Source organism: Patagioenas fasciata, chromosome 37 (genome assembly GCF_037038585.1).
Source record: "Patagioenas fasciata isolate bPatFas1 chromosome 37, bPatFas1.hap1, whole genome shotgun sequence".
Taxonomy (NCBI): Eukaryota; Metazoa; Chordata; class Aves; order Columbiformes; family Columbidae; genus Patagioenas; species Patagioenas fasciata.
In genome coordinates, this window is record NC_092556.1 from 818,701 (window position 1) to 845,692 (window position 26,992).

At 60.0% G+C, this 26,992-nt stretch overlaps 2 protein-coding genes across 6 annotated transcripts in view; both read right to left on the reverse strand.

The window, feature by feature from the left end:
* Positions 1-16,960, reverse strand: part of RNF40 (ring finger protein 40) — a 45,910-nt gene extending 28,950 nt beyond the window's left edge. For all 5 annotated transcript variants that reach the window (XR_011736218.1, XR_011736221.1, XR_011736219.1 and 2 more), the window contains exons 1-8: positions 16,706-16,960; positions 15,392-15,559; positions 13,264-13,366; positions 11,542-11,715; positions 5,279-5,391; positions 4,091-4,237; positions 1,624-1,698; positions 206-325 (exon numbers count right to left, since the gene is read on the reverse strand). Coding sequence is in view for 1 of the 5 variants with exons in the window: in XM_065859527.2 (XP_065715599.2) it covers positions 206-325; positions 1,624-1,698; positions 4,091-4,237; positions 5,279-5,391; positions 11,542-11,715; positions 13,264-13,366; positions 15,392-15,559; positions 16,706-16,837 (1,032 nt within the window). In the remaining 4 variants the exon portion in view is untranslated. The remainder of the gene's footprint in view (positions 1-205; positions 326-1,623; positions 1,699-4,090; positions 4,238-5,278; positions 5,392-11,541; positions 11,716-13,263; positions 13,367-15,391; positions 15,560-16,705) is intronic.
* A 1,149-nt stretch (positions 16,961-18,109) lies between these two features.
* Positions 18,110-26,992, reverse strand: part of SRCAP (Snf2 related CREBBP activator protein) — a 121,603-nt gene continuing 112,720 nt past the window's right edge. Inside the window, 6 exon segments of the mRNA XM_071801381.1 lie at positions 18,110-22,559; positions 22,561-22,632; positions 23,169-23,252; positions 23,938-24,117; positions 25,352-25,567; positions 26,369-26,483. Of these exon segments, the coding sequence (XP_071657482.1) occupies positions 21,324-22,559; positions 22,561-22,632; positions 23,169-23,252; positions 23,938-24,117; positions 25,352-25,567; positions 26,369-26,483 (1,903 nt within the window). The 3' untranslated portion in view covers positions 18,110-21,323.

Below are 26,992 nucleotides of genomic sequence, written 5' to 3' on the forward strand. Positions count from 1 at the left end.
CCTATTGGGTTCTATGGAGATTATTGAACCCTATTGGATTCTATGGGATCCCTATTGAGTTCTACGGGGGTTATGGGTCCCTATTGGGTTCTATGGGGTCCCTATTGGGTTCTATGCGGATTGTCCATTGTCCCATCACCCCCATTGCCCCCATCACCCCTATTGTCCCCATCATCCCCAATGTCCCCATTGTCCCCAGTGTCACCTTGAGCCTCTCGTGGCTCCTCAGCGCCCCCTGCAGCTCCAGCTGCAGCTTCTCCAGCTCGGCCATGCGGCTGTTGGCCAATTCCTGGTTCTGTTCCAGCTCCGCGTTCAGCATCTCAAACTGGGGGGGTCCCCGAAAATGGGGGTCACCCCACACCCCCCACATCCCCCACACAACCCCCCGGACCCCAAAATGACCCCAACCCCCCCCAAAATCCCCCCCATTCACCCCCAAATCCCCCCCAGTGTCCCCAGCCCCACAGCCAACATCTCAAACTGAGGGGGACCCCAAAATCTGGGGGTCACCCCAACATCCCCATAGACCCCAAATCCCCCCCATTGACCCCCATATCCCCCCCGTTGAACCCCAATTGATCCCCAAATCCCTCCCATTTACCCCCAGTGTCTCAAACTGGGGGGGTCCCAAAATCTGGGGGTCACCCCCCAAACCTCATAGACCCCAATATCCCCCCAACTGATCCCCAAATCCCCCCCATTGACCCCCATATCCCCCCCAGTGCCTCAAACTGGGGGGTCCCCAAAATCTGGGGGTCACCCCAACATCCCCATAGACCCTAAATCCCCCCCATTGACCCCCATATCCCCCCCGTTGAACCCCAATTGATCCCCAAATCCCCCCCATTGACCCCCATATCCCCCCCGTTGAACCCCAATTGATCCCCAAATCCCCCCATTGACCCCCAAATCCTCCTCATTGACCCCCAAATCCCCCCCAGTGTCTCAAACTGGGGGGGTCCCCAAAATCTGGGGGCCACTCCCAAACCCCATAGACCCCAATATCCCCCCAACTGATCCCCAAATCCCCCCCATTGACCCCCAAATCCTCCCCATTGACCCCCAAATCCCCCCCAGTGTCTCAAACTGGGGGGTCCCCAAAATCTGGGGGTCACCCCCAAACCCCATAGACCCCAATTGACCCCCAAATCCCCCCCACTGACCCCAAATCCTCCCCACTAACCCACAATTGATTCCCATATCCCCCCATTGACCCCCATATCCCCCCCAGTGTCTCAAACTGGGGGGTCCCCAAAATCTGGGGGTCACCCCCAAACCCCATAGACCCCAACTGACCCCCAAATCCCCCCCACTGACCCCCAAATCCTCCCCATTAACCCACAATTGATCCCCATATCCCCCCATTGACCCCCATATCCCCCCCAGTGTCTCAAACTGGGGGGTCCCCAAAATCTGGGGGTCACCCCCAAACCCCATAGACCCCAAATGCCCCGCCCATATCCCCAATTGACCCCCATATCCCCCCAATTGACCCCCATATCTCCCCCATTGACCCCCAGTATCTCAAACTGGGGGGGCTCCCCAAAACCATGGGGTGACCCCCAAGGCCCCATAGACCCCAAAAGCCATGGGGTGACCCCCAAACTGAGCCCCCTTTGGTACCTTTTGGCCGCTGAGTGTGATTTGTCCCCCCTGGAACCCCCCGGAGCTGCCGCAGCCGTAGGAGCCTGAGGTCAACTGGGGACAATGGGGACAATGGGGTTAATGGGGACAATGGGGTAATCAGGTTAATGGGGACAATGGGGTTAACTGGGTAATGGGGACAATGGGGATAAAAGGGGATAAATGGGGATAATGGGACAAATGGGGATAATGGGGATAATGGGACAAATGGGGACAATGGGGACAATGGGACAAATGGGGACAATGGGAGAATGGGGACAATGGGGACAATGGGGACAATGGAACAATGGGGACAATGGAACAATGGGGACAATGGAACAATGGGGATTAATGGGGTATAATGGGATACAATGGGATACAATGGGGACAATGAGATACAATGGGATAATGAGATTAATGGATAATGGGGATTAATGGGGGTTAATGGGGATTAATGGGGTATAGCGGTAGATAATGGGATACAATGGGATAATGGGATTAATGGATAATGGGATTAATGGGACAATGGGGATTAATGGGGACATAACAGGGTATAATGGTGGATAATGGGATACAATGGGGACAATGGGATAAGGGGATTAATGGATAATGGGGATTAATGGGGACATAATAGAGTATAATGGTGGATAATGGGATACAATGGGGACAATGGGATTAATGGGATTAATGGGATAATGGGGATAATGCGGATTAATGGGGATTAATGGGGATTAATGGGGATTAATGGGGATTAATGGGGATTAATGGGGACATAATAGTGTATAATGGTGGATAATGGGACACAATGGGGACAATGGGATAAGGGGATTAATGGATAATGGGGATTAATGGGGATTAATGGGGATTAATGGGGATTAATGGGGACATAATAGAGTATAATGGTGGATAATGGGATACAATGGGGACAATGGGATAAGGGGATTAATGGATAATGGGATTAATGGGACAATGGGGATTAATGGGGGATAATTGGATACAATGGGGACAATGGGATAATGGATGATGGGATTAATGGGACAATGGGGATAAGGGGGAAAATGGGAATAAGGGGATTAATGGGATTAAGGAGATAATGGGATTAATGGGGATAAAGGGGATAAAGGGATTAATGGGATTAATGGGGACAATGGGGACAATGGGGACAATGGGGACAATGGGGACAATGGGGACATAATAGGGTATAATGGTGGAAAACGGGATACAATGGGGACAACGGGATAATGGGATTAATGGATAATGGGATTAAAGGGACAATGGGGACAATGGGGATAAGGGAGAAAATGGGGATAATGGGGATTAATGGGGATAATGGGGGATAATGGGATACAATGGGGGATAATGGGATACAATGGGATTAATGGATGATGGGATTAATGGATAATGGGGATAAGGGGGAAAATGGGGATAAGGGGGAAAATGGGATTAGGGGGATAAGGAGATAATGGGATTAATAGGGATAAAGGGGATAATGGGATTAATGGGGATAATGGGATTAATGGGGACAATGGGGATAATGGAGTATAATGGGGACATAATAGGGTATAATGGTGGATAATGGGATACAATGGGGACAATGGGATAATGGGATTAATGGATAATGGGTTTAAAGGGACAATGGGGATAATGGGGGATAATGGGATACAATGGGGACAATGGGATAAATGGATAATGGGATTAATGGGACAATGGGGATAAGGGGTAAAATGGGGATAAGGGGTAAAATGGGGATAAGGGGATTAATGGGGATAAGGGGATTAATGGGATTAAGGGGATAAGGAGATAATGGGATTAATGGGGATAAAGGGGATAATGGGATTAATGGGATTAATGGGATTAATGGGATTAATGGGGGTTAATGGGGGTTAATGGGGTAACGGGGATTAATGGGAGTAATGGGGATAATGGGGGCAATGGGATATAATGGGGACAATGGGATATAATGGGGACAATGGGATTAATGGGGACAATGGGATTAATGGGGATTAATGACGGTAATGGGATAACGGGATTAATGGGATTAATGGGATATAATGGGATTAATGGGGTAAGAGGATAAGGGGATTAATGGGGGTAATGGGATAATGGGATTAATGGGGACAATGGGATTAAGGGGATTAATGGGGATTAATGGGGATTAATGGGGATTATAATGGGGATAATAATGGGGATAATAATGGGGATAATAATGGGGATAATAATGGGGATAATAATGGGGATAATAATGGGGATAATGAGATCAATGGGGTTAATGAGGATTAATGGGGGTTAATAAGATATAATGGGATATAACGGGGATTAACGAGGACAATGGGGGCAAGGGGATACAATGGGGGATATAAAGGCACCAACCCAGTGACATAAGGGGACCCAAGGGACCCTGGGCCTGCACTGGGGACACCATGAGGAGGTTGGGGACACAGTGGGGGGGCGGGGGTGTCACCGTCACCTGCTCGAGCGCCTTGGCCAGGTGTCTGTCCAGGTGTCCCTCCCTCTTGCGCAGTTTGGCGCTGTCCCACTGCAGCCCCTCCAGCGTCGTCCCCATCTCCAGCACCTTGGTCTCGGCCGACGTCGCCTTGTCCTGGAGCTCTGAGAGCTGGGGACGTTGGGGACAATGTGGGGACACTGGGGGTGATGGGGATGATGGGGGCATTGGGGGCGATGGGGACATTGGGGGCAATGGGGGACATCGGGGACATTCGGGGACAATGAGGGCATTGGGGACATTGGGGGACAATGAAGGCAACAGGGACATTGGGGGCGATGGGGACATTGGGGGCGATGGGGGACAATTGGGGACATTGGGGGACAATGAGGGACAATGAGGGCAATGGGGACATTGGGGGCAATGGGGGGCACTGGGGGACAATGGAGACACTGGGGGCAATGGGAGACATTGGGGGCCATTGGGGGCAATGGGGGGCAATGGGGACAATTGGGGACATTGGGGACAATGGGGGGCAATGGGGGGCAATGAGGGCGATGGGGACATCGGGGGCGATGGGGACATTGGGGGCGATGGGGACATTGGGGGCGATGGGGACACTGGGGGGCAATGGGGGGCAATGGGGGGACAATTGGGGGACAATGAGGGCAATGGGGACATTGGGGGCGATGGGGGGCAATGGGGACACTGGGGGGCAATGGGGGGCAATGGGGGACAATGGGGGGACATTGGGGGGACATTGGGGGACAAGGAGGGACAATGGGGGACAATGAGGGACAATGGGGGACAATGAGGGACAATGGGGGACAATGGGGGACAATGGGGACATTGGGGGCAATGGGGGCAATGGGGACATTGGGGGCAATGGGGGCAATGGGGGACAATGAGGTACAATGGGGACACTGGGGGACAATGAGGGACATTGGGGGACAATGGGGGACAATGGGGGCCAATGTGGACATTGGGGACAATGGGGGCCAATGGGGGGCATTGGGGGGCAATGGGGGCCAATGGGGGCCAATGGGGACATTGGGGGGCAATGGGACATTCCCAGTCCACCCGCAGTCCCCCCCAGGTCCCTCCCAGCTCCCCCCAGTGTCCCCCAATTCCCTCCCAGTCCATCCCAATCCCCCCCCAGTCCATCCCAGTATATCCCAGTCCATCCCAGTATATCCCAGTCCATCCCAGTACCTGCATGCCCACCCGGTGGTGCCTCTGGTGCAGCTGCAGCTCCAGCTCCTGCAGCCTCCGGTTCTCCCGCAGCAGCTCCCGGAGCCGGGCACGGGGCTCCCCGGCCAGCTCCGCTGAAAGGGACCCAGGCGTTCGGGAGGGACCCAGGCGTCCGGGGGGACCCAGGCGTCCGGGGGGACCCAGGGGACAAAGGGACCCGGGAGTTCAGGAGGGACCCAGGGGACAAAGGGACCCAGGAGTTCAGGAGGGACCCAGGAGATCGGAGGGGACCCAGGGGCGTCCGGGTGACACCAAAAAGAACCCAGAAAACCCCCGAAAAAGGGACCCAGGCGTCCGGGGTCGTGATGTCCCGGTTCCCAATGGTGTCCCCCATTGTCCCCAATGTCCCCATTGCCCTCATTGTCCCTCATTGCCCCCATTGACCCCAATGCCCCCATTGACCCCATTGACTCCAATGCCCCCATGGCCCCCAATGCCCCCATTGACCCCAATGTCCCCATTGCCCCCAATGACCCCATTGACTCCAATGCCCCCATTGACCCCAATGTCCCCATTGACCCCAATGTCCCCATTGACCCCAATGTCCCCAATTCCCCCATTGCCCCCAACGTCCCCCTTGCCCCCAATGACTCCAATGCCCCCATTGCCCTCATTGCCCCCAATGTCCCCCATCGCCCCCAATGACCCCATTGCCCCCAATGACCCCATTGCCCCCAACGACTCCAATGCTCCCACTGCCCCCAATGACCCCATGGCCCCCATTGCCTCCAATGTCCCCATTGACCCCAATGCCCCCAATGACCCGAGTCCAATGCCCCCATTGCCCCAATTGACTCCATTGCCCCCAATGACCGCATTGACTCCAATGACCCCATGGCCCCCAATGACTCCAATGACTCCAATGTCCCCATTGCCCCCAATGACCCCATTGACCCCAATGCCCTCAATGACCCCAATGTCCCCACTGCCCCCAATGTCCCCACTGCCCCCATTGACTCCAACGACCCCATTGCCCTCATTGCCCCCAATGCCCCCATTGACCCCAATGCCCCCAGTGACCCCATTGAGTCCAATGCCCTCAATGACCCCAATGCCCCATTGAGTCCAATGCCCCCATTGCCCGCAATGTCCCCACTGCCCCCAATGACCCCACTGCCCCCATTGACTCCAACGACCCCATTGCCCTCATTGCCCCCAATGACCCCATTGACCCCATTGACTCCAATGCCCCCATGGCCCCCAATGCCCCCATTGACCCCATTGACTCCAATGCCCCCATTGACCCCAATGCCCCCATTGACCCCAATGACCCCAATTCCCCCATTGCCCCCAACGTCCCCCTTGCCCCCAATGACTCCAATGCCCCCATTGCCCTCATTGCCCCCAATGTCCCCCATCGCCCCCAATGACCCCATTGCCCCCAATGACCCCAACGACTCCAATGCTCCCACTGCCCCCAATGACCCCATGGTCCCCATTGCCTCCAATGTCCCCAATGACCCGAGTCCAATGTCCCCATTGCCCCAATTGACTCCATTGCCCCCAATGACCCCATTGACTCCAATGACCCCATGGCCCCCAATGACTCCAATGACTCCAATGTCCCCATTGCCCCCAATGACTCCATTGCCCCCAATGTCCCCACTGCCCCCAATGTCCCCACTGCCCCCAATGACTCCAACGACCCCATTGCCCTCATTGCCCCCATGCCCCCATTGACCCCAATGATCCCATTGACCCCAATGCCACCAATGCCCCCATTGACCCCAATGCCCCCATTGACCCCAATGGCCCTATTGCCCCCAATGGCCCCATGGCCCCCAATGTCTCCAATGACCCCATGGCCCCCAATGACTCCAATGACTCCAATGTCCCCATTGCCCCCAATGACTCCATTGCCCCCAATGTCCCCACTGCCCCCAATGTCCCCACTGCCCCCAATGACTCCAACGACCCCATTGCCCTCATTGCCCCCATGCCCCCATTGACCCCAATGATCCCATTGACCCCAATGCCACCAATGCCCCCATTGACCCCAATGCCCCCATTGACCCCAATGGCCCTATTGCCCCCAATGGCCCCATGGCCCCCAATGTCCCCAATGACCCCATTGACTCCAATGCCCCCATTGCCCCCAATGACCCCATTGAGTCCAATGCCCTCAATGACCCCAATGTCCCCATTGAGTCCAATGCCCCCATTGCCCCCAATGTCCCCACTGCCCCCAATGACTCCAACGACCCCATTGCCCTCATTGCCCCCAATGCCCCCATTGACCCCAATGATCCCATTGACCCCAATGCCCCCACTGACCCCAATGCCCCCATGGCCCCCATTGCCTCCAATGTCCCCATTGCCCCCAATGACTCCAATGCCCCCATTGCCCCCCATGCCCCCAATGACCCGAGTCCAATGCCCCCATTGCCCCCAATGACTCCAATGACCCCACTGCCCCCATTGCCTCCAATGTCCCCATTGCCTCCAATGTCCCCATTGCCCCCAATGCCCCCAATGACCCGAGTCCAATGCCCCCATTGCCCCAATTGACTCCATTGCCCCCAATGACCCCATTGACTCCAATGACCCCATGGCCCCCAATGACCCCATTGACTCCAATGTCCCCATTGCCCCCAATGACTCCATTGCCCCCAATGTCCCCACTGCCCCCAATGTCCCCACTGCCCCCAATGACTCCAACGACCCCATTGCCCTCATTGCCCCCATGCCCCCATTGACCCCAATGATCCCATTGACCCCAATGCCACCAATGCCCTCAATGACCCCAATGCCCCCATTGACCCCAATGGCCCTATTGCCCCCAATGACCCCATGGCCCCCAATGTCCCCAATGACCCCATTGACTCCAATGTCCCCATTGGCCCCAATGACCCCATTGAGTCCAATGCCCTCAATGACCCCAATGTCCCCATTGAGTCCAATGCCCCCATTGCCCCCAATGTCCCCACTGCCCCCAATGACTCCATTGCCCCCATTGACTCCAATGACCCCATTGCCCTCATCGCCCCCAATGCCCCCATTGACCCCAATGCCCCCATTGCCCCCAATGACCCCATTGACTCCAATGACCCCAATGTCCCCATTGCCCCCAATGACTCCAATGCCCCCATTGCCCCCAATGCCCCCATTGTCCCCAATGACCCCATTGTCCCCATTGCCCCCAACGACCCCATTGCCCCCAACGACCCCATTGCCCCCAACGACCCCATTGCCCCCAATGACCCCATTGCCCCCAATTACCTCCAATGTCCCCATTGCCCCCAATGTACCCATTGCCCCCAATGACTCCAATGCCCCCATTGCCCCCAATACCCCCAATGACCCCACTGAGTCCAATGCCCCCATTGCCCCCAATGTCCCCATTGCCCCAATTGATCCCATTGCCCCCAATGACCCCATTGACTCCAATGACCCCATGGCCCCCAATGACTCCAATGACTCCAATGTCCCCATTGCCCCCAATGACTCCATTGCCCCCAATGTCCCCACTGCCCCCAATGTCCCCACTGCCCCCATTGACTCCAACGACACCATTGCCCTCATTGTCCCCAATGCCCCCATTGACCCCAATGCCCCCAGTGACCCCATTGAGTCCAATGCCCTCAATGACCCCAATGCCCCATTGAGTCCAATGCCCCCATTGCCCGCAATGTCCCCACTGCCCCCAATGACCCCACTGCCCCCATTGACTCCAACGACCCCATTGCCCTCATTGCCCCCAATGACCCCCTTGCCCCCAATGACTCCAATGCCCCCATTGCCCCCAATGTCCCCCATCGCCCCCAATGACCCCATTGCCCCCAATGACCCCATTGCCCCCAACGACTCCAATGCTCCCACTGCCCCCAATGACCCCATGGCCCCCATTGCCTCCAATGTCCCCATTGACCCCAATGCCCCCAATGACCCGAGTCCAATGCCCCCATTGCCCCAATTGACTCCATTGCCCCCAATGACCCCATTGACTCCAATGACCCCATGGCCCCCAATGACTCCAATGACTCCAATGTCCCCATTGCCCCCAATGACTCCATTGCCCCCAATGTCCCCACTGCCCCCAATGTCCCCACTGCCCCCAATGACTCCAACGACCCCATTGCCCTCATTGTCCCCAATGCCCCCATTGACCCCAATGCCCCCAGTGACCCCATTGACTCCAATGCCCTCAATGACCCCAATGCCCCATTGAGTCCAATGCCCCCATTGCCCGCAATGTCCCCACTGCCCCCAATGACCCCACTGCCCCCATTGACTCCAACGACCCCATTGCCCTCATTGCCCCCAATGACCCCCTTGCCCCCAATGACTCCAATGCCCCCATTGCCCTCATTGCCCCCAATGTCCCCCATTGCCCCCAATGACCCCATTGCCCCCAATGACCCCATTGCCCCCAATGACCCCATTGCCCCCAACGACTCCAATGCTCCCACTGCCCCCAATGACCCCATGGCCCCCATTGCCTCCAATGTCCCCATTGACCCCAATGCCCCCAATGACCCGAGTCCAATGCCCCCATTGCCCCAATTGACTCCATTGCCCCCAATGACCCCATTGACTCCAATGACCCCATGGCCCCCAATGACTCCAATGACTCCAATGTCCCCATTGCCCCCAATGACTCCATTGCCCCCAATGTCCCCACTGCCCCCAATGTCCCCACTGCCCCCAATGACTCCAACGACCCCATTGCCCTCATTGTCCCCAATGCCCCCATTGACCCCAATGCCCCCAGTGACCCCATTGAGTCCAATGCCCTCAATGACCCCAATGCCCCATTGAGTCCAATGCCCCCATTGCCCGCAATGTCCCCACTGCCCCCAATGACCCCACTGCCCCCATTGACTCCAACGACCCCATTGCCCTCATTGCCCCCAATGACCCCCTTGCCCCCAATGACTCCAATGCCCCCATTGCCCTCATTGCCCCCAATGTCCCCCATCGCCCCCAATGACCCCATTGCCCCCAACGACTCCAATGCTCCCACTGCCCCCAATGACCCCATGGCCCCCATTGCCTCCAATGTCCCCATTGACCCCAATGCCCCCAATGACCCGAGTCCAATGCCCCCATTGCCCCAATTGACTCCATTGCCCCCAATGACCCCATTGACTCCAATGACCCCATGGCCCCCAATGACTCCAACGACTCCAATGACCCCATTGCCCCCAATGACTCCATTGCCCCCAATGTCCCCACTGCCCCCATTGACTCCAACGACCCCATGGCCCCCAATGACTCCAATGACTCCAATGTCCCCATTGCCCCCAATGACTCCATTGCCCCCAATGTCCCCACTGCCCCCATTGACTCCAACGACCCCATTGCCCTCATTGCCCCCAATGCCCCCAGTGACCCCATTGACCCCAATGACCTCATTGAGTCCAATGCCCTCAATGACCCCAATGTCCCCACTGCCCCCAATGTCCCCACTGCCCCCAATGTCCCCACTGCCCCCAATGTCCCCACTGCCCCCAATGACTCCAACGACCCCACTGCCCTCATTGCCCCCAATGCCCCCATTGACCCCAATGCCCCCATTGCCCCCAATGACCCCATTGAGTCCAATGCCCTCAATGACCCCAATGTCCCCATTGAGTCCAATGCCCCCATTGCCCCCAATGTCCCCACTGCCCCCAATGACTCCATTGCCCCCATTGACTCCAATGACCCCATTGCCCTCATCGCCCCCAATGCCCCCATTGACCCCAATGCCCCCATTGCCCCCAATGACCCCATTGACCCCAATGACCCCATTGACTCCAATGACCCCAATGTCCCCATTGCCCCCAATGACTCCAATGCCCCCATTGCCCCCAATGACCCCATTGTCCCCATTGCCCCCAACGACCCCATTGCCCCCAACGACCCCATTGACTCCAATGTCCCCATTGCCCCCAATGACCCCATTGCCCCCAATGACCCCATTGACCCCAATTACCTCCAATGTCCCCATTGCCCCCAATGTACCCATTGCCCCCAATGACTCCAATGCCCCCATTGCCCCCAATACCCCCAATGACCCTACTGAGTCCAATGCCCCCATTGCCCCCAATGTCCCCATTGCCCCAATTGACCCCATTGCCCCCAATGACCCCATTGACTCCAATGACCCCATGGCCCCCAATGACCCCAATGACTCCAATGTCCCCATTGCCCCCAATGACTCCATTGCCCCCAATGTCCCCAATGCCCCCATTGCCCCCATTGACTCCAATGCCCCCATTGCCCCCAATGTCCCCACTCACCCCTCTGGGCCAGCCGTGTCCCCACGGCGTTGGCCCGGCGCTGCGCCGCTCCCAGCGCTCCCTGCAGGCGGGCGATGGCATTGGGGGCGAAGGCCAAGCGCGGCCGCGGCCCCTCCCCCGCCGCCGGCTCCTCCGCTTCCGGCCACCCCTCCCCCACCCGCGGGGGAAGGGGCTCTGGGGAGAGAAGCACTAATTAACCACTAATTAGGCATTAATTAATCATTAATTGGTCATTCGTTGACCGCGCATTGACCATTCATTGACCATTCATTGGGTATTGATTGACCATCCATTGATCATTTGTTGACTGCTCATTGGCCGTTAATTAGCCTGTAATTGAGTATTAATTAGTCCTTTGGCATTCATTAGCTGTTCACTAGCAAATAATTATCATAATTGGTCATTAATTAGTAATTAATTGATCATTTATTGATAATTCATTGACCTTTCATTGGCCATTCATTGATCATCCATTGACTGTTCATTGGCCGTTAATTGACTGTTAATTAGTCCTTCATTGGCCACTCATTAGCTATTCATTGATTATTATCATTAATTAGCCACTAATTAACAGATCATTTATCATTAATTGGCCATTCATTGATCGTTCATTGGGTACCCATTGACCATTCATTGACCATTCATTGACTGTTCATCAGCTGTTAATTGGCCTTTAATTGACTGTTAATTAGCCATTAATTGGCCATTCATTAGCTCATTGACAGCTAATTTATCATTAATTGGCCATTCATTGACAGCTCATTTATCATTAATTGGCCATTAATTGGTCATTCATTGATCATTCATTGGGCATTCATTGATCATTTGTTGGTTGTTCATTGGCCGTTAATTGGGCTTTCATTGGCCGTTAATTAATCATTAATTGGTCATCCATTAGCTGTTCATTGACAGATAACTCGTCATTAATTGGTCATTTATTGGCTGCTCGTTTAGCATTAATTGACCATTAATTTGCCGTTCATTGATCAATCATTGACCATTCATTGATCATTCGTTGACTGCTCGTTGGCCGTTAATTGGCCTTTCATTGATTGTTAATTAGTCGTTCATTGGCCATCCATTGGTCGCTCATTAGATGTTAATTGACTGCTAATTTATCATTAATTGGCCGTTCACTGATCATTCATTGGCCAATCATTGATCACTGGTCGTTCATTGGCCAATCACTGATCGTTCCTGGGCCATTAATTGGTCATTCATCACCCGCTAATTAACCATTAATTGGCCGTTCATTGATCATTCATTGACCACTCATTGGCCATTAATTAACCATTCATTGCCCATTCATTAACCAACCATTGATCATTCATTGCCCAATTTGATGAAACAATTATACTCTAATTAACACAATTAACCCCATCAATTCCCCCCATTAACCCCAATAAACCACATCAATGAATCCCAATAAACCCCATTAATGCCCCAATTAACCCCATTAATCCCAATTAACCCCCTTAATGCAACCCAACAAACCCCCTAATTAACCCCCCCATTTAACCCCATTAACCCCCCTCAATTAACCCCATTAATCCTCAATTAAACCCCTAAATGCACCCCAATTAACCCCATTAATCTTCCCAATCAACCCCATTAATCCCCCCAATTAGTCTCAATTACCCCCATTAGCCCCCCAATTAACCCCATTAACCCCCCAGTTCACCCCATTAATTAACCCACTTAATTAAGGACCCCATTAATTACCGTCGGTGGGGGCGGGGGGTTCGGGGGGGTCGTTTTGGGGGGGTCCTGGTGGCCCCTCCCCCCCCTCAGTGCTTCTCAATAGGGACTGAACCTCCTGTTCCAGCTGTGGGGGGACAATGGGGGTCAATGGGGGACCCCAAAAATGGGGGGGACCCCAATATCATGGGGGGGACCCCAATATCATGGAGGGGACCCCAATATCATGGAGGGGACCCCAATATCATGGAGGGGACCCCAATAGGGACTGAACCTCCTGTTCCAGCTGTGGGGGGACAATGGGGGTCAATGGGGGACCCCCAAAAATGGGGGGGACCCCAATAGGGACTGAACCTCCTGTTCCAGCTGTGGGGGGACAATGGGGGACCCCAAAAATGGGGGGGACCCCAACATCTCGGGGGGGACCCCAACATAATGGGTCCCCAAACCCCATTCTTGGGTCCCCAGGTCCCATTCTTTGGCCCCCGAGCCCCATTTTTGGGCCCCCAGACCCCATTCTTGGGTCCCCAGACCCCATCTTTGGGCCTCCAGGACCCATTTTCGGGTCCCCAGGTCCCATTCTTCGGCCCCCGAGCCCCATTCTTTGGCCCCCAGACCCCATTTTTGGGTCCCCAGGTCCCAGTTCTGGGTCCCCAGACCTCATTTTTGGGTCCCCAGACCCCATTTTTCGCCCCCCAGACCCCATTCTTGGGTCCCCAAGCCCCATCTTTGGGCCTCCAGGCCCCATCTTTGGGTCCCCAGGTCCCATTCTTTGGGCCCCCAGGTCCCATTCTTGGGTCCCCAGGTCCCATTCTTGGGTCCCCAGACCCCATTTTTGGGTCCCCAGACCCCATTTTTGGGTCCCCAGACCCCGTCTTTAGGTCTCTAGGACCCATTTTCGGGTCCCCAGGTCCCATTGTTAGGGTCCCCAAGCCCCATTCTTTGGCCCCCAGACCCCATTTTTGGGTCCCCAGACCCCATTCTTGGGTCCCCAGACCCCATTCTTGGGTCCCCAAGCCCCATCTTTGGGCCTCCAGGCCCCATCTTTGGGTCCCCAGGTCCCATTCTTTGGGTCCCCAGGTCCCATTCTTTGGCCCCCGAGCCCCATTCTTTGGCCCCCGAGCCCCATTTTTGGGTCCCCAGACCCCATTCTTGGGTCCCCAAACCCCATCTTTGGGCCTCCAGGACCCATTTTCGGGTCCCCAGGTCCCATTCTTCGGCCACTGAGCCCCATTCTTTGGCCCCCAGACCCCATTTTTGGGTCCCCAGGTCCCAGTTCTGGGTCCCCAGGTCCCATTCTTTGGCCCCCAGACCCCATTTTTGGGTCCCCAGACCCCATCTTTGGGCCTCCAGGACCCATTTTCGGGTCCCCAGGTCCCATTCTTCGGCCACTGAGCCCCATTCTTTGGCCCCCAGACCCCATCTTTGGGTCCCCAGGTCCCAGTTCTGGGTCCCCAGACCTCATTTTTGGGTCCCCAGACCCCATTTTTCGCCCCCCAGACCCCATTCTTGGGTCCCCAAGCCCCATCTTTGGGCCTCTAGGACCCATTTTTGGGTCCCCAGGTCCCATTCTTTGGGTCCCCAGGTCCCATTTTTGGGTCCCCAGGTCCCATTTTTCGCCCCCCAGACCCCATTTTTGGGTCCCCAAACCCCATTTTTCGCCCCCCAGACCCCATTCTTGGGTCCCCAGGCCCCATTTTTGGGTCCCTAAGCCCCATTCTTGGGTCCCCAAACCCCATCTTTGGGCCTCCAGGCCCCATTTTTGGGTCCCCAGGTCCCATTCTTTGGCCCCCGAGCCCCATTCTTTGGCCATCGAGCCCCATTCTTGGGTCCCCAGACCCCATTCTTGGGTCCCCAGACCCCATTTCTGGGCCCCCAGACCCCATTTCTGGGCCCCCAGACCCCATCCTTGGGCCTCCAGGACCCATTTTCGGGTCCCCGAGGCCCATTCTTTGGCCCCCAGACCCCATTCTTGGGTCCCCAATGACCATTCTTGGGTCCCCAAACCCCATCTTTGGGCCTCCTGGACCCATTATCGGGTCCCCAGGTCCCATTCTTTGGCCACTGAGCCCCATTCTTTGGCCCCCAGACCCCATTTTTGGGTCCCCAAACCCCATTTTTCGCCCCCCAGACCCCATTTCTGGGTCCCCACCTGTCCCCAGAAGCGGTTGAGCAGCAGCAGGGTGGCGTCGTCGGTGGCCTGGCGCTTCTCCAGCTTCTCGATGCGCTCGCGCAGCTCGTCCTCCACCAGCTGCCGCTGCTCCAGCCGCTCCGACAGCTTCTTGTTGCGGAACTGCAGCACCTTCACGTCCATCTCCTCCTGGAACGGGGACCCAGGAGTTCGGGAGGGACCCAGGCGTCCGGGGGGACCCAGGCGTCCGGGGAAAGGGAGACAAGAACTCAAGGGGAGGGACCCAGGCATTTGGGGGACCCAGGCGTCCGGGGGACCCAGGAGTCCGGGGAAAGGGAGTCAAGAAGTCAAGGGGAGGGACCCAGGCGTTCGGGGAAAGGGAGTCAAGAAGTCAAGGGGAGGGACCCAGGCGTTCGGGGGACCCAGGCGTTCGGGGAAAGGGAGTCAAGAACTCAAGGGGAGGGACCCAGGCGTTCGGGGGACCCAGGAGTCCGGGGAAAGGGAGTCAAGAAGTCAAGGGGAGGGACCCAGGCGTTCGGGGGACCCAGGAGTCCGGGGAAAGGGAGTCAAGAAGTCAAGGGGAGGGACCCAGGTGTCCGGGGGGACCCAGGAGTCTGGAGAAAGGGAGACAAGAACTCAAGGGGAGGGACCCAGGCGTTCGGGGGACCCAGTCGTCCGGGGGGAGGCAGGAGAGCAGGGGGACCCAGGCGTCCGGGGGGAGGCAGGAGAGCAGGGGGACCCAGGCGTCCGGGGGGGAACCAGGAGTTCGGGAAGGGACCCAGGAGTTCGGGAAGGGACCCAAATAGGGGACCCAGGTGTTCGGGAAGGGACCCAAACAGGGGACCCAAGTGTTCGGGAAGGGACCCAAACAGGGGACCCAGGTGTTCGGGAAGGGACCCAAACAGGGGACCCAGGTGTTCGGGAAGGGACCCAAATAGGGGACCCAGGTGTTCGGGAAGGGACCCAAATAGGGGACCCAGGTGTTCGGGAAGGGACCCAGGCGTTCGGGAAGGGACCCAAATAGGGAACCCAGGTGCTCGGGAGGGACCCAAATAGGGGACACAGGCGTTCGGGAGGGACCCAAATAGGGGACACAGGCGTTCGGGAGGGACCCAAATAGGGGACCCAGGCGTTCGGGAGGGACCCAAATAGGGGACCCAGGCGTTCGGGAGGGACCCAAATAGGGGACCCAGGCGTTCGGGAAGGGACCCAGGAGTTCGGGAAGGAACCCAAATAGGGGACCCAGGCGTTCGGGAGGGACCCAAATAGGGGACCCAGGCGTCCGGGAAGGGACCCAGGCGTCCGGGAAGGGACCCAGGCGTCCGGCCGCCTCACCGTTGACGAGATCCCCCCCAGCCGGAGCGGTTCAATCAGCGTCGTCGGCGGCTGCTCCTCCCGGGGTGGCTTTTTCTCGGGGGGGCCGCTCCCCCCATCCCCGGCGCCACGTTTGGCCCCCACCCCGGCCATGGCGAAGCCGTTTATGGGGCGCTGTGGGGCTCTATAGGGGTCTATAGGGCGCTATAGGGCCCTGTGGGGGGAGACGCCGCCGCCGCCACAATGGCCGCCGGGCGGACTGCGCCACTGCGCATGCGCCGCCCCTCCCGCCGCGCAGACCACGCCCGCCCCACCCACCAACCAATCACCGCACGCCTCGCAAACCCGCTCGCCCGGCAAACCACGCCCATTCCCAAACCACGCCCACTCCAGCCCAGCGCAAGCGGCGCCTTGGCCACGCCCCCTCGCGGTGACTCCGCCCACTTGGGGAACCCGCCCTCAGCGGACTGAACCATTTTTGGCGCCCCCGGGGGGATTTTTGGGTCCCAAAGGATGATTTTTAGGGACCCTGGGTGGGTTTTGGGGGCCCCGGGGCCAATTTTGGGTCCCGAATGATGATTTTTGGGTGTCCTGGGTGGATTTTTGGGCCCCCAATGACAATTTTTGGGTCTTAAGGGATGATTTTTGGGTCCCTGGGGACAATTTTTGAGGCCCCAATAACAATTTTTGGGTCCAAAAAGGTGATTTTTGGGTCTCAAGAGATGATTTTTGATCCCTAAGGGCGATTTTTGACACCCCACCACCCCCCCAGTTCGATCACCCCATCAAATCCATCACGTACCCACCCCCGAACTCCTGGGTCCACCCCAAACTCCTGGGTCCCCCCTGAATTCCTGGGTCCCCCCCCCGAACTCCTGGGTCCCTCCCCGAACTCCTGGGTTCCCCCCGAACTCCTGGGTCCCTCAGAACTCCTGGGTTCCCCCCGAACTCCTGGGTCCCTCCCCGAACTCCTGGGTCGCCCCCAAACTCTTGGATCCACCCCCGAACTCCTGGGTTCCTCCCTGAACCCCTGGGTCCCACCCCGAACTCCTGGGTCCCCCCCCGAACCCCTGGGTCCCTCCCCGAACTCCTGGGTCCCCCCCTGAACTCCTGGGTCCCTCCCTGAACTCCTGGGTCCCCCCCCCGAACTCCTGGGTCCCCCCCCCGAACTCCTGGGTCCCTCCCCGACCTCCTGTGTCCCCCTTGAACTCCTGGGTCTCCCCCACCCCGAACTCCTGGGTCCCCCCCATTTCTCCTGTATTGGGGGGGGGGGGGGGTCCCCAAAACTCTCCATTTTCAACCCTTTTATTCATCACCAAGACACGTTTGGGGGTGGGGGGGGAGGGGAGGGACCCCACACCCACCCCTCCCCCCACACCCTCCCCCACCCCTCCCCCGCCCCCGCACAAAGCACCTTTGCATAGATCGTGGTCAAAAGGAACCTATTTTACACGGGGCTGTACACGGGTAAAAAACCGCCCCTCCCCCCGGCCAAGATGGCCGCCGGGCCGGGGGTGAGGGGGCAAGATGGCCACCGCAATTCAAGATGGCCGCCGCAATTCAAGATGGCCGCCACAATTCAAGATGGCCGCCGGCGGGAGCTATTGGGGGGTGGCAGGGGGTGTCCGCTGGGGGCAAGATGGCCGCTGATTTCCCGCTCTGCTGGAGCCAAGATGGCCGCCGCGTCTGGTGGGTGATGGAGGTAAGATGGCCGCAGGAATCAAGATGGCTGTCGGAATCAAGATGGCCGCCGGAATCATGATGGCTGCCGGAATCAAGATGGCCGCCGCTTTCTGCTCTGCCGGATCAAGATGGCCGCTGGGTCTGAGGGTTGATGGAGGCAAGATGGCCGCCGCTTCTCACATCTGCTGGGGGCAAAATGGCCGCCCGCTGCGACTGGTGTTGGAGCCAAGATGGCCGCCCGTTCCGGCGTGAACTGGAAGGCAAGATGGCTGCCATTCTATCAATGTGTGGGTCAAGATGGCTGCCACGGCCACCCGAGTCAAGATGGCCGGCAGAGTCAAGATGGCTGCTCGTTCCCTCAATGGCCTGGGCCAAGATGGCCGCCGGTTCTGACATCCAAATAGGCAAGATGGCTGCTGGAATCAAAATGGCCGCTGGAATCAAGATGGCCGCTGGAATCAAGATGGCCGCCATCTCTAATGTTCACCTGAGTCAAGATGGCCGCTCGTTCCCACACTACTCAGGGCCAAGATGGCTGCCGATCAAGATGGCCGCCAGTTCAATATGGCCACCAAATCAAGATGGCCACAAGTTCAAGATGGCTGCCAGTTCAATATGGCCACCAAATCAAGATGGCTGCCAAATCAATATGGCCATCAGTCCAAGATGGCCACCAATCCAAGATGGCCACCAGTTCAATATGGCCACCAGCCCAAGATGGCCGCCAGATCAATGTGGTCACCAGTCCAAGACGGCCGCCAAATAAAGATGGCCACCAATCCAAGATGGCCACCAGTTCAATATGGCCACCAGTCCAAGATGGCCACCAAATCAAGATGGCCACCAATTCAATATGGCCACCAGTCCAAGATGGCCACCAAATCAATATGGCCACCAATCCAAGATGGCCGCCAGTTCAATATGGCCGCCAGTCCAAGATGGCCACCAAATCAAGATGGCCACCAATCCAAGATGGCCACCAATCCAAGATGGCTGCCAGTTCAATATGGCCACCGGTCCAAGATGGCCGCCAGATCAATGTGATCACCTGTCCACGATGGCCACCAGTCCAAGATGGCCACCAACCCAAGATGGCCACCAACCCAAGATGGCCGCCAGTTCAATATGGCCACCAGTCCAAGATGGCCACCAAATCAAGATGGCCGCCAATTCAATATGGCCACCAGTCCAAGATGGCCACCAATCCAAGATGGCCACCAATCCAAGATGGCCGCCAGCCCAATATGGCCGCCGAGGCGACATCACCCCCATCCCAGCCGCCATCTTTTGGGCGTGGCCCACGCCGCCATTTTGTTGGCGTGGTCAGCGGCCATTTTGGCTTCCTCTTTCCCGCCATGTTCTATCCTCTGATTGGCCGCTTGGCCACCACACGTGCGGCCATTTTGGGGTCACCTGATCGGCCGCTTGGTCGGCCATCTTGTGCTCTCCTCTTCCGCCATCTTGCTGGCGTCTGATTGGTCGCTTCGCCGTCACGTGCTCAGCAGTTTCACGCAGGCCTGGGTGGCCATCTTGTGGGCTCTGTCGGCCATCTTGTGGCCTCCACTTCCGCCATCTTGGAGCCTCCACTTCCGCCATCTTGGAGCCTCCACTTCCGCCATCTTGCCACCACGCAGTCGGCCATCTTGTGGTCTCCAAGTCGGCCATTTTGTAGTCTCCTGGTCGGCCATCTTGTGCTCAGTCAGCCATATTGGAGCCTCCACTTCCGCCATCTTGCCATCACTGAGTCGGCCATCTTGGAGCCTCCACTTCCGCCATCTTGCCATCATGTATTCGGCCATCTTGTAGTCTCCAGATCCGCCATCTTACCATCACAAGTCGGCCATTTTGTAGTCTCCTGGTCGGCCATCTTGTGCTCACACAGTCAGCCATATTGGAGCCTCCACTTCCGCCATCGTGTGGTCTCCCAGTCGGCCATTTTGTAGCCTCCTGGTCGGCCATCTTGTGCTCACATAGTCAGCCATACTGTAGCCTCCACTTCCGCCATCTTGCCATCATGTAGTCGGCCATCTTGGAGCCTCCATTTCCGCCATCTTGGAGCCTCCACTTCCGCCATCTTGCGGTCTCCAGGTCGGCCATTTTGTAGCCTCCTGGTCGGCCATCTTGTGCTCACATAGTCAGCCATATTGGAGCCTCCACTTCCACCATCGTGCCATCATGTAGTCGGCCATCTTGGAGCCTCCATTTCTGCCATCTTGCCATCACGTAGTCGGCCATTTTGTAGTCTCCTGGTCGGCCATCTTGCGCTCACACAGTCGGCCATCTTGGAGCCTCCACTTCCGCCATCTTGGAGCCTCCACTTCCGCCATCCTGGGTCGGCCATCTTGCGCTCGCACGCTCTGCCACCTTCCCCAACCCTACCCCCCCCTACTCCCCCCCCAACTCCACCCCCCATCCCCCCACCACGGGGCAACCTATGGGTCACGTCTTCCCCTTCCTCCCCCGGGCGGGTGGGTTGGGCTCATGGTGGGGAGGGGCGCTCACACACCTCCGGGGGGGCTGCTGCCTCCGGGCCGCCAGGGGGCGCCGCCCCCCCCTCCCCCCCGCTTCCCCTCCCCCCCCCGCCCTCTTCCTCCGTTTGGCAGGCGGGGGGGGAGGGGGCGGCGACCCCGACGTCCCCTCCGCCCCCCCGGGGGGCGTTGGGTGCCGGCGCCTCCTCCCGGGCTCCCGCTCCAATGGGGGGCGCAACGGGGAGCGGGGGCGGCGCCGGGTGCCGCGGGGGGGGGCGGGGGCGGCGCCGGATGGGGGCGGGGGGTTGGGGGAGGGACGCTTGGGCGGGCGCCCCCGCCGCCTTTTCCCGCCGCCGGGGGGGTTGGGCGGGGGGGGGGCGGCGGGGGGCGGGGCCTTGCGGCGGGGGGGGCGGCGGCGGCGGTGGCGCCGGGGGGGGCGGCGCTTTGGGGGGCGCCCCCGGCGGCGTTTGGGGGGCGGGGGGGGGTGGTCAAGATGGCCGCCGGCGGAAGGGGGTGGCGGCGGGGGGGGGTGGGAGGGGGCGGGGCGGCGGCGCGGGGGGGGGGTGGGGGGGTTCCAAAATGGTCAACAAGCGCCCGGGGAGGGAGCGCAGGACCTTGTGGGCGGGGCCGGGGCCGCGGCCTTGCCGAATCAGGACGTCCGCGCTCCGCCGGCGCCGCCGGGGTTGGTGGGGCCGCCCCGTGGCTCCGCCCCCTTGCCCCGCCCCGGGGGAGCCCGCCCTGATTGGCTGCGCCCCCGGAGAAGCCGCATCCGTTGGTTCCGAGCTCGCGGAGCCCGCCCCTACGGGAGGGGGCGGAGCCAATGGGGGCGGGGAAGGCGGTGAGGTCACCGGGGAGGGCGGGAAGGTCTCCGGTGACGTCACAGGAAGTGCTTCCGGCGTGGCGGGAAGTGCTTCGGGTGGCGCAGGAAGTGGTTCCGGGGGCGGCGGTGACGTCACAGGAAGTGGTTCCGGGGGCGGCGGTGACGTCACAGGAAGCGGGTCGGAGGGCGCAGGAAGCGTCGGCGGGGGGGGCGGGGGCGGTACAGGAAGTGGCTGCGGCGAGGCAGGAAGTGGCTGCGGTGAGGCAGGAAGTGGCTGTGGCGCCGCAGGAAGCGGCTCGGGTGCGGCAGGAAGTGACTGCGGGGAAACAGGAAGCGACTGCGAGGCGACAGGAAGTGACTCTGAGGCCGCAGGAAGCGCCTGCGACGCCACAGGAAGTGACTCCGAGGCTGCAGGAAGCGGCTGCACAGCCACAGGAAGTGGCTGTGCCCCAACAGGAAGCGGCCCCGGCGCCGCAGGAAGTGGCTGCACGGGGGCGGCAGGAAGTGGGTCGGAGCCCACAGGAAGTGGGGTGGAGCCAACAGGAAGTGGGGGTGGTGGCTCCGCCCCCCGGTCCGGCGGGGGGGTGGCCCCCGAGGGGCCATTTTTGGGGGGCCCCCCCCTGTTTCCCGCCGCCCGCAGCCGTTGGCTGATGCGGGTGCCTGGGCGGGGGAGGAGGGGCCTGGGAGGCCCCGCCCTTGAGCGCCGGGGACGCCTGGGTCCCCCGGTGGGCGTGGCCGGAAGCCCCTCCCCCGCCATCACGGCTCCGGCGCTCAAGATGGCGTCGGCGTCACCCGAACTCCTGGGTCCCTCCCGAACGCCTGGGTCCGCCGCCGAACTCCTGGGTCCTCCCGAACTCCTGGGTCCCGCCGGGGTGGGGGATGGGGGCTCCTCGTCGTCTTGGGGGGGGGGGCAGGCGGAAGCGACCGCCCATCCCCCGCGCTTGGTCGATGTCCTTGCGGGCGGCGGCCACTTGTTCCTATGGGGGGGAGGGGAGGGGGTGAACTCCTGGGTCCCCTCCCGGACGCCTGGGTCCCTCCTGAACTCCTGGGTCCCTCCCCGAACTCCTGGGTCCCTCCCGGACGCCTGGGTCCACACCCAGGCGCCTGGGTCCCCCCCCGAACTCCTGGGTCCCTCCCGAACTCCTGGGTCCCTCCCGGACGCCTGGGTCCCTCCTGAACTCCTGGGTCCTTCCCGAACTCCTGGGTCCCTCCGGAACTCCTGGGTCCCTCCCAGACTCCTGGGTCCCTTGGGGAACTCCCGGGTCCCCTCCTGAACGCCTGGGTCCCCTCCCGAACTCCTGGGTCCCTCCCCGCACTCCTGGGTCCCTCCCCGCACTCCTGGGTCCCTCCCGGACTCCTGGGTCCCCTCCCGGACTCCTGGGTCCCTCCCCGAACTCTTGGGTCCACTCCCGAACTCCTGGGTCCCTCCCCGAACTCCTGGGTCCACTCCTGAACTCCTGGGTCCCTCCCGCACTCCTGGGTCCCTCCCGGACGCCTGGGTCCCCGCACCCACCTCCGCCAGCTTCAGCTCCTCCCTGCTCACGTCCTCCAGCGACGCCTCCAGGAAGTTCATGGCGTAGCGCTCGATGGGGGTGAGCTGCACCCGAACGCCTGGGTCCCTCGGAGGCCGGGGTTCCCCCCGGACTCCTGGGTCCCCTCCCAGATGCCTTGGTCCCCCCATGGACTCCTGGGTCCCTCCCGAACTCCTGGGTCCCTCCCCGAACTCCTGGGTCCCCCCTACTCCTCTGTTCCCCAAATTCCTGGGTCCCTCCCAATCTCCTGGGTCCCCCCACACTCCTGGGTCCCTCCCGAACTCCTGGGTCCCCCCACACTCCTGGGTCCCTCCCGAACTCCTGGGTCCCCCCACACTCCTGGGTCCCTCCCGAACTCCTGGGTCCCCCCACACTCCTGGGTCCCCCTGAACTCCTGGGTCCCTCCCGCACTCCTGGGTCCCTTCCCGAACTCCTGGGTCCCCCCACACTCCTGGGTCCCCCCACACTCCTGGGTCCCCCCGAACTCCTGGGTCCATCCCCGAACTCCTGGGTCCCTCCCGAACTCCTGGGTCCCTCCCCGAACTCCTGGGTCCCTCCCTGAACTCCTGGGTCCCCCCACACTCCTGGGTCCCCCCGAACTCCTGGGTCCCTCCCGCACTCCTGGGTCCCTTCCCGAACTCCTGGGTCCCTCCCGCACTCCTGGGTCCCTTCCCGAACTCCTGGGTCCCTCCCGCACTCCTGGGTCACTTCCTGAACTCCTGGGTCCCTCCCGGACGCCTGGGTCCGCACCTGCTCGACCAGTGCGGCGATCTCCTGCTCGGCCTTGGACAGCTCCTCCTCGGGCTCGGGGGCGTTGCGCTCGTCCTCGGGGCTCAGGCTCTCGCTGAACTCGGCCATGGCCGCCACGCGCTCGGCCTGGGCCTGCGAGGCCGCCCGGATGTCCTCGGGGTCCTCGGCCCCGCACAGCGCCTGGGGACAATGGGGACAATGGGGGCGATGGGGGTGATGGGGACATTGGGGGCAATGGGGACATTGGGGGCAAGGGGGGCAATGGGGGCAATGGGGTGAATGGGGACAATGGGGGCAATGGGGACATTGGGGGCAATGGAAACAATGGGGACATCGGGGGAAATGGGGACATTGGGGGCGATGGGGGCAATAGGACATTGGGGACAATGGGGGCAATGGGGGCAATGGGGTGAATGGGGACAATGGGGGCAATGGGGACATTGGGGGCAATGGGGACATTGGGGGCAAGGGGGGCGATGGGGACATTGGGGGCAATGGAAACAATGGGGACATCAGGGGAAATGGGGACATTGGGGGCGATGGGGGCAATAGGACATTGGGGACAATAGGGACATTGGGGACAACGGGGGCAACGGGGTGAATGGGGACAATGGGGGCAATGGGGGCAATGGGGTGAATGGGGGCAATGGGGTGAATGGGGACAATGGGGGCAATGGGGACATTGGGGGTAATGGGGACAATGGGGACAATGTGGGCGATGGGGGCAATGGGGGCATTGGGGGCAATGGGGGCGATGGGGACAATGGGGGCGATGGGGGCATTGGGGGCAATGGGGGCGATGGGGACAATGGGGGCGATGGGGACAATGGGGACAATGGAGGCAATGGGGACATTGTGGACAATGGGGGCAATGGGGGTGATGGGGACACTGGGGGCAATGGGGACATTGGGGGCAATGGGGACAATGGGGGTGATGGGGACATTGGGGGCAATGGGGACAATGGGGGCAATGGGGGCACTGGGGACAATGGGGCAATGGGGACATTGGGGGTAATGGGGACAATGGGGGTGATGGGGACATTGGGGGCAATGGGGACATTGGGGGCAATGAGGGCATTGGGGGCAATGGAGGCAATGGGGGCAATGGGGACGTTGGGGGTAATGGGGACAGTGGGGACAATGGGGGCGATGGGGGCAATGGGGGCAATGGGGCAATGGGGACATTGGGGACAATGAGAGTAAAGGGGGTAATGGGGACAATGGGCACATTGGGGGCAATGGGGACAATGGGGGCAATGGGGACAATGGAGACATTGGGGGCAATGGGGACAATGGGGGCAATGGGGACATTGGGGACATTGTGGACAATGGGGGCAATGGGGGTGATGGGGACACTGGGGGCGATGGGGACAATGGGGGGCAATGGGGACATTGGGGACACTGGGGACCCCACCTGCTCCAGGATGTGCGTTCTCCGCGTGGCCGCCGGGTCCTCGTCCTCCTCGGGCTGCGCGTCCCCGTCCCCGTCGGTGTCCCCGTCCCTGTCCCTGTCCCCGTCCTTGTCCCCATCCCTGTCCCTGTCCCTGTCCCTGTCCTTGTCCTTGTCCTTGTCCCTCTCGGGCCGTCCCGGCTCCTCGGGGGTCATGTCAAACAGCTCCCGGATGGTTTGCTGGAGGGGGGAAAAGGGGGTCGGCCGGACGCCTGGGTCCCCTCCCGAATGCCTCGGTCCCTCCCCGAACTCCTGGGTCCACTCCCCGCACTCCTGGGTCCCCTCCATGAACTCCTGGGTCCCTCCCAAGCTCCCAGGACCCTTCCTGAACTCTTGGGTCCCTCCCAAACTCCTGGGTCCCTCCCAAACTCCTGGGTCCACTCCCGAACTCCTGGGTCCACTCCCGAACTCCTGGGTCCCTCCCGAAATCCTGGATCCACTCCCAAACTCCTGGGTCCCTCCCGAACTCCTGGGTCCCCTCCCGAACTCCTGGGTCCACTCCCGAACTCCTGGGTCCACTCCCGAACTCCTGGGTCCCTCCCAAATTCTTGGGTCCCTTACAGAACTCCTGGGTCCCTCCCGAACTCCTGGGTCCCTCCCGGACTCCTGGGTCCCTCCCGGACTCCTGGGTCCCTCCCGAACTCCTGGGTCCCTCCCGAACTCCTGGATCCACTCCCAAACTCCTGGGTCCCTCCCGAACTCCTGGGTCCCTCCCGAACTCCTGGGTCCACTCCCGAACTCCTGGGTCCACTCCCGAACTCCTGGGTCCCTCCAGAACTCCTGGGTCCCTCCTGAACACCTCGGTCCCCCCTTCCTGAACTCCTGGCTCCCCCTGGACTCCTGGGTCCTCCCCGGACACCTGGGTCCCCCCGGACGCCTGGGTCCCCCAGACGCCTGGGTCCCCCCGGACGCCTGGGTCCCTCCCAAACTCCTGGGTCCCCCCGGGACGCCTGGGTCCCCCGGACGCCTGGGTCCCCTCACCTGTTTGAAGTAGGCGGTGGTGAAGTTCCCGCCCTCGATGGCCATGTCCCCCAACATGCGCTTCTGATTGGCCTTCTTGAGGATGTTCTCCTCAACCGTGCGCTCGCTGATCAGCCTGGGGACAACAGGGACATTGGGGACAATGGGGGCGATGGGGGCAATGGGGGCAATGGGGACATTGGGGGCAATGGGGGCAAATGGGACATTGGGGGCAATGGGGGCAAAGGGGGCGATGGGGACATTGGGGGCAACGGGGGCATTGGGGGTGATGGGGGTGATGGGGACAATGCGGTCAATGGGGCCATTGGGGGCAATGGGGTCAATGGGGACAATGGGGGCAATGGGGGCAATGGGGACAATGGGGGCAATGGGGGTGATGGGGACAATGGGGGGCAATGGGGACATTGGGGGCAATGGGGACAATGGGGGCAATGGGGGCCATGGGGACAATGGGGGCCATGGGGACATTGGGGGCAATGGGGGTGATGGGGACAATGGGGGGCAATGGGGACATTGGGGGCAATGGGGACATTCGGGGCAATGGGGACAATGGGGGCAATGGGGACAATGGGGACAATGGGGGCCATGGGGACATTGGGGGCAATGGGGATATTGGGGACAATG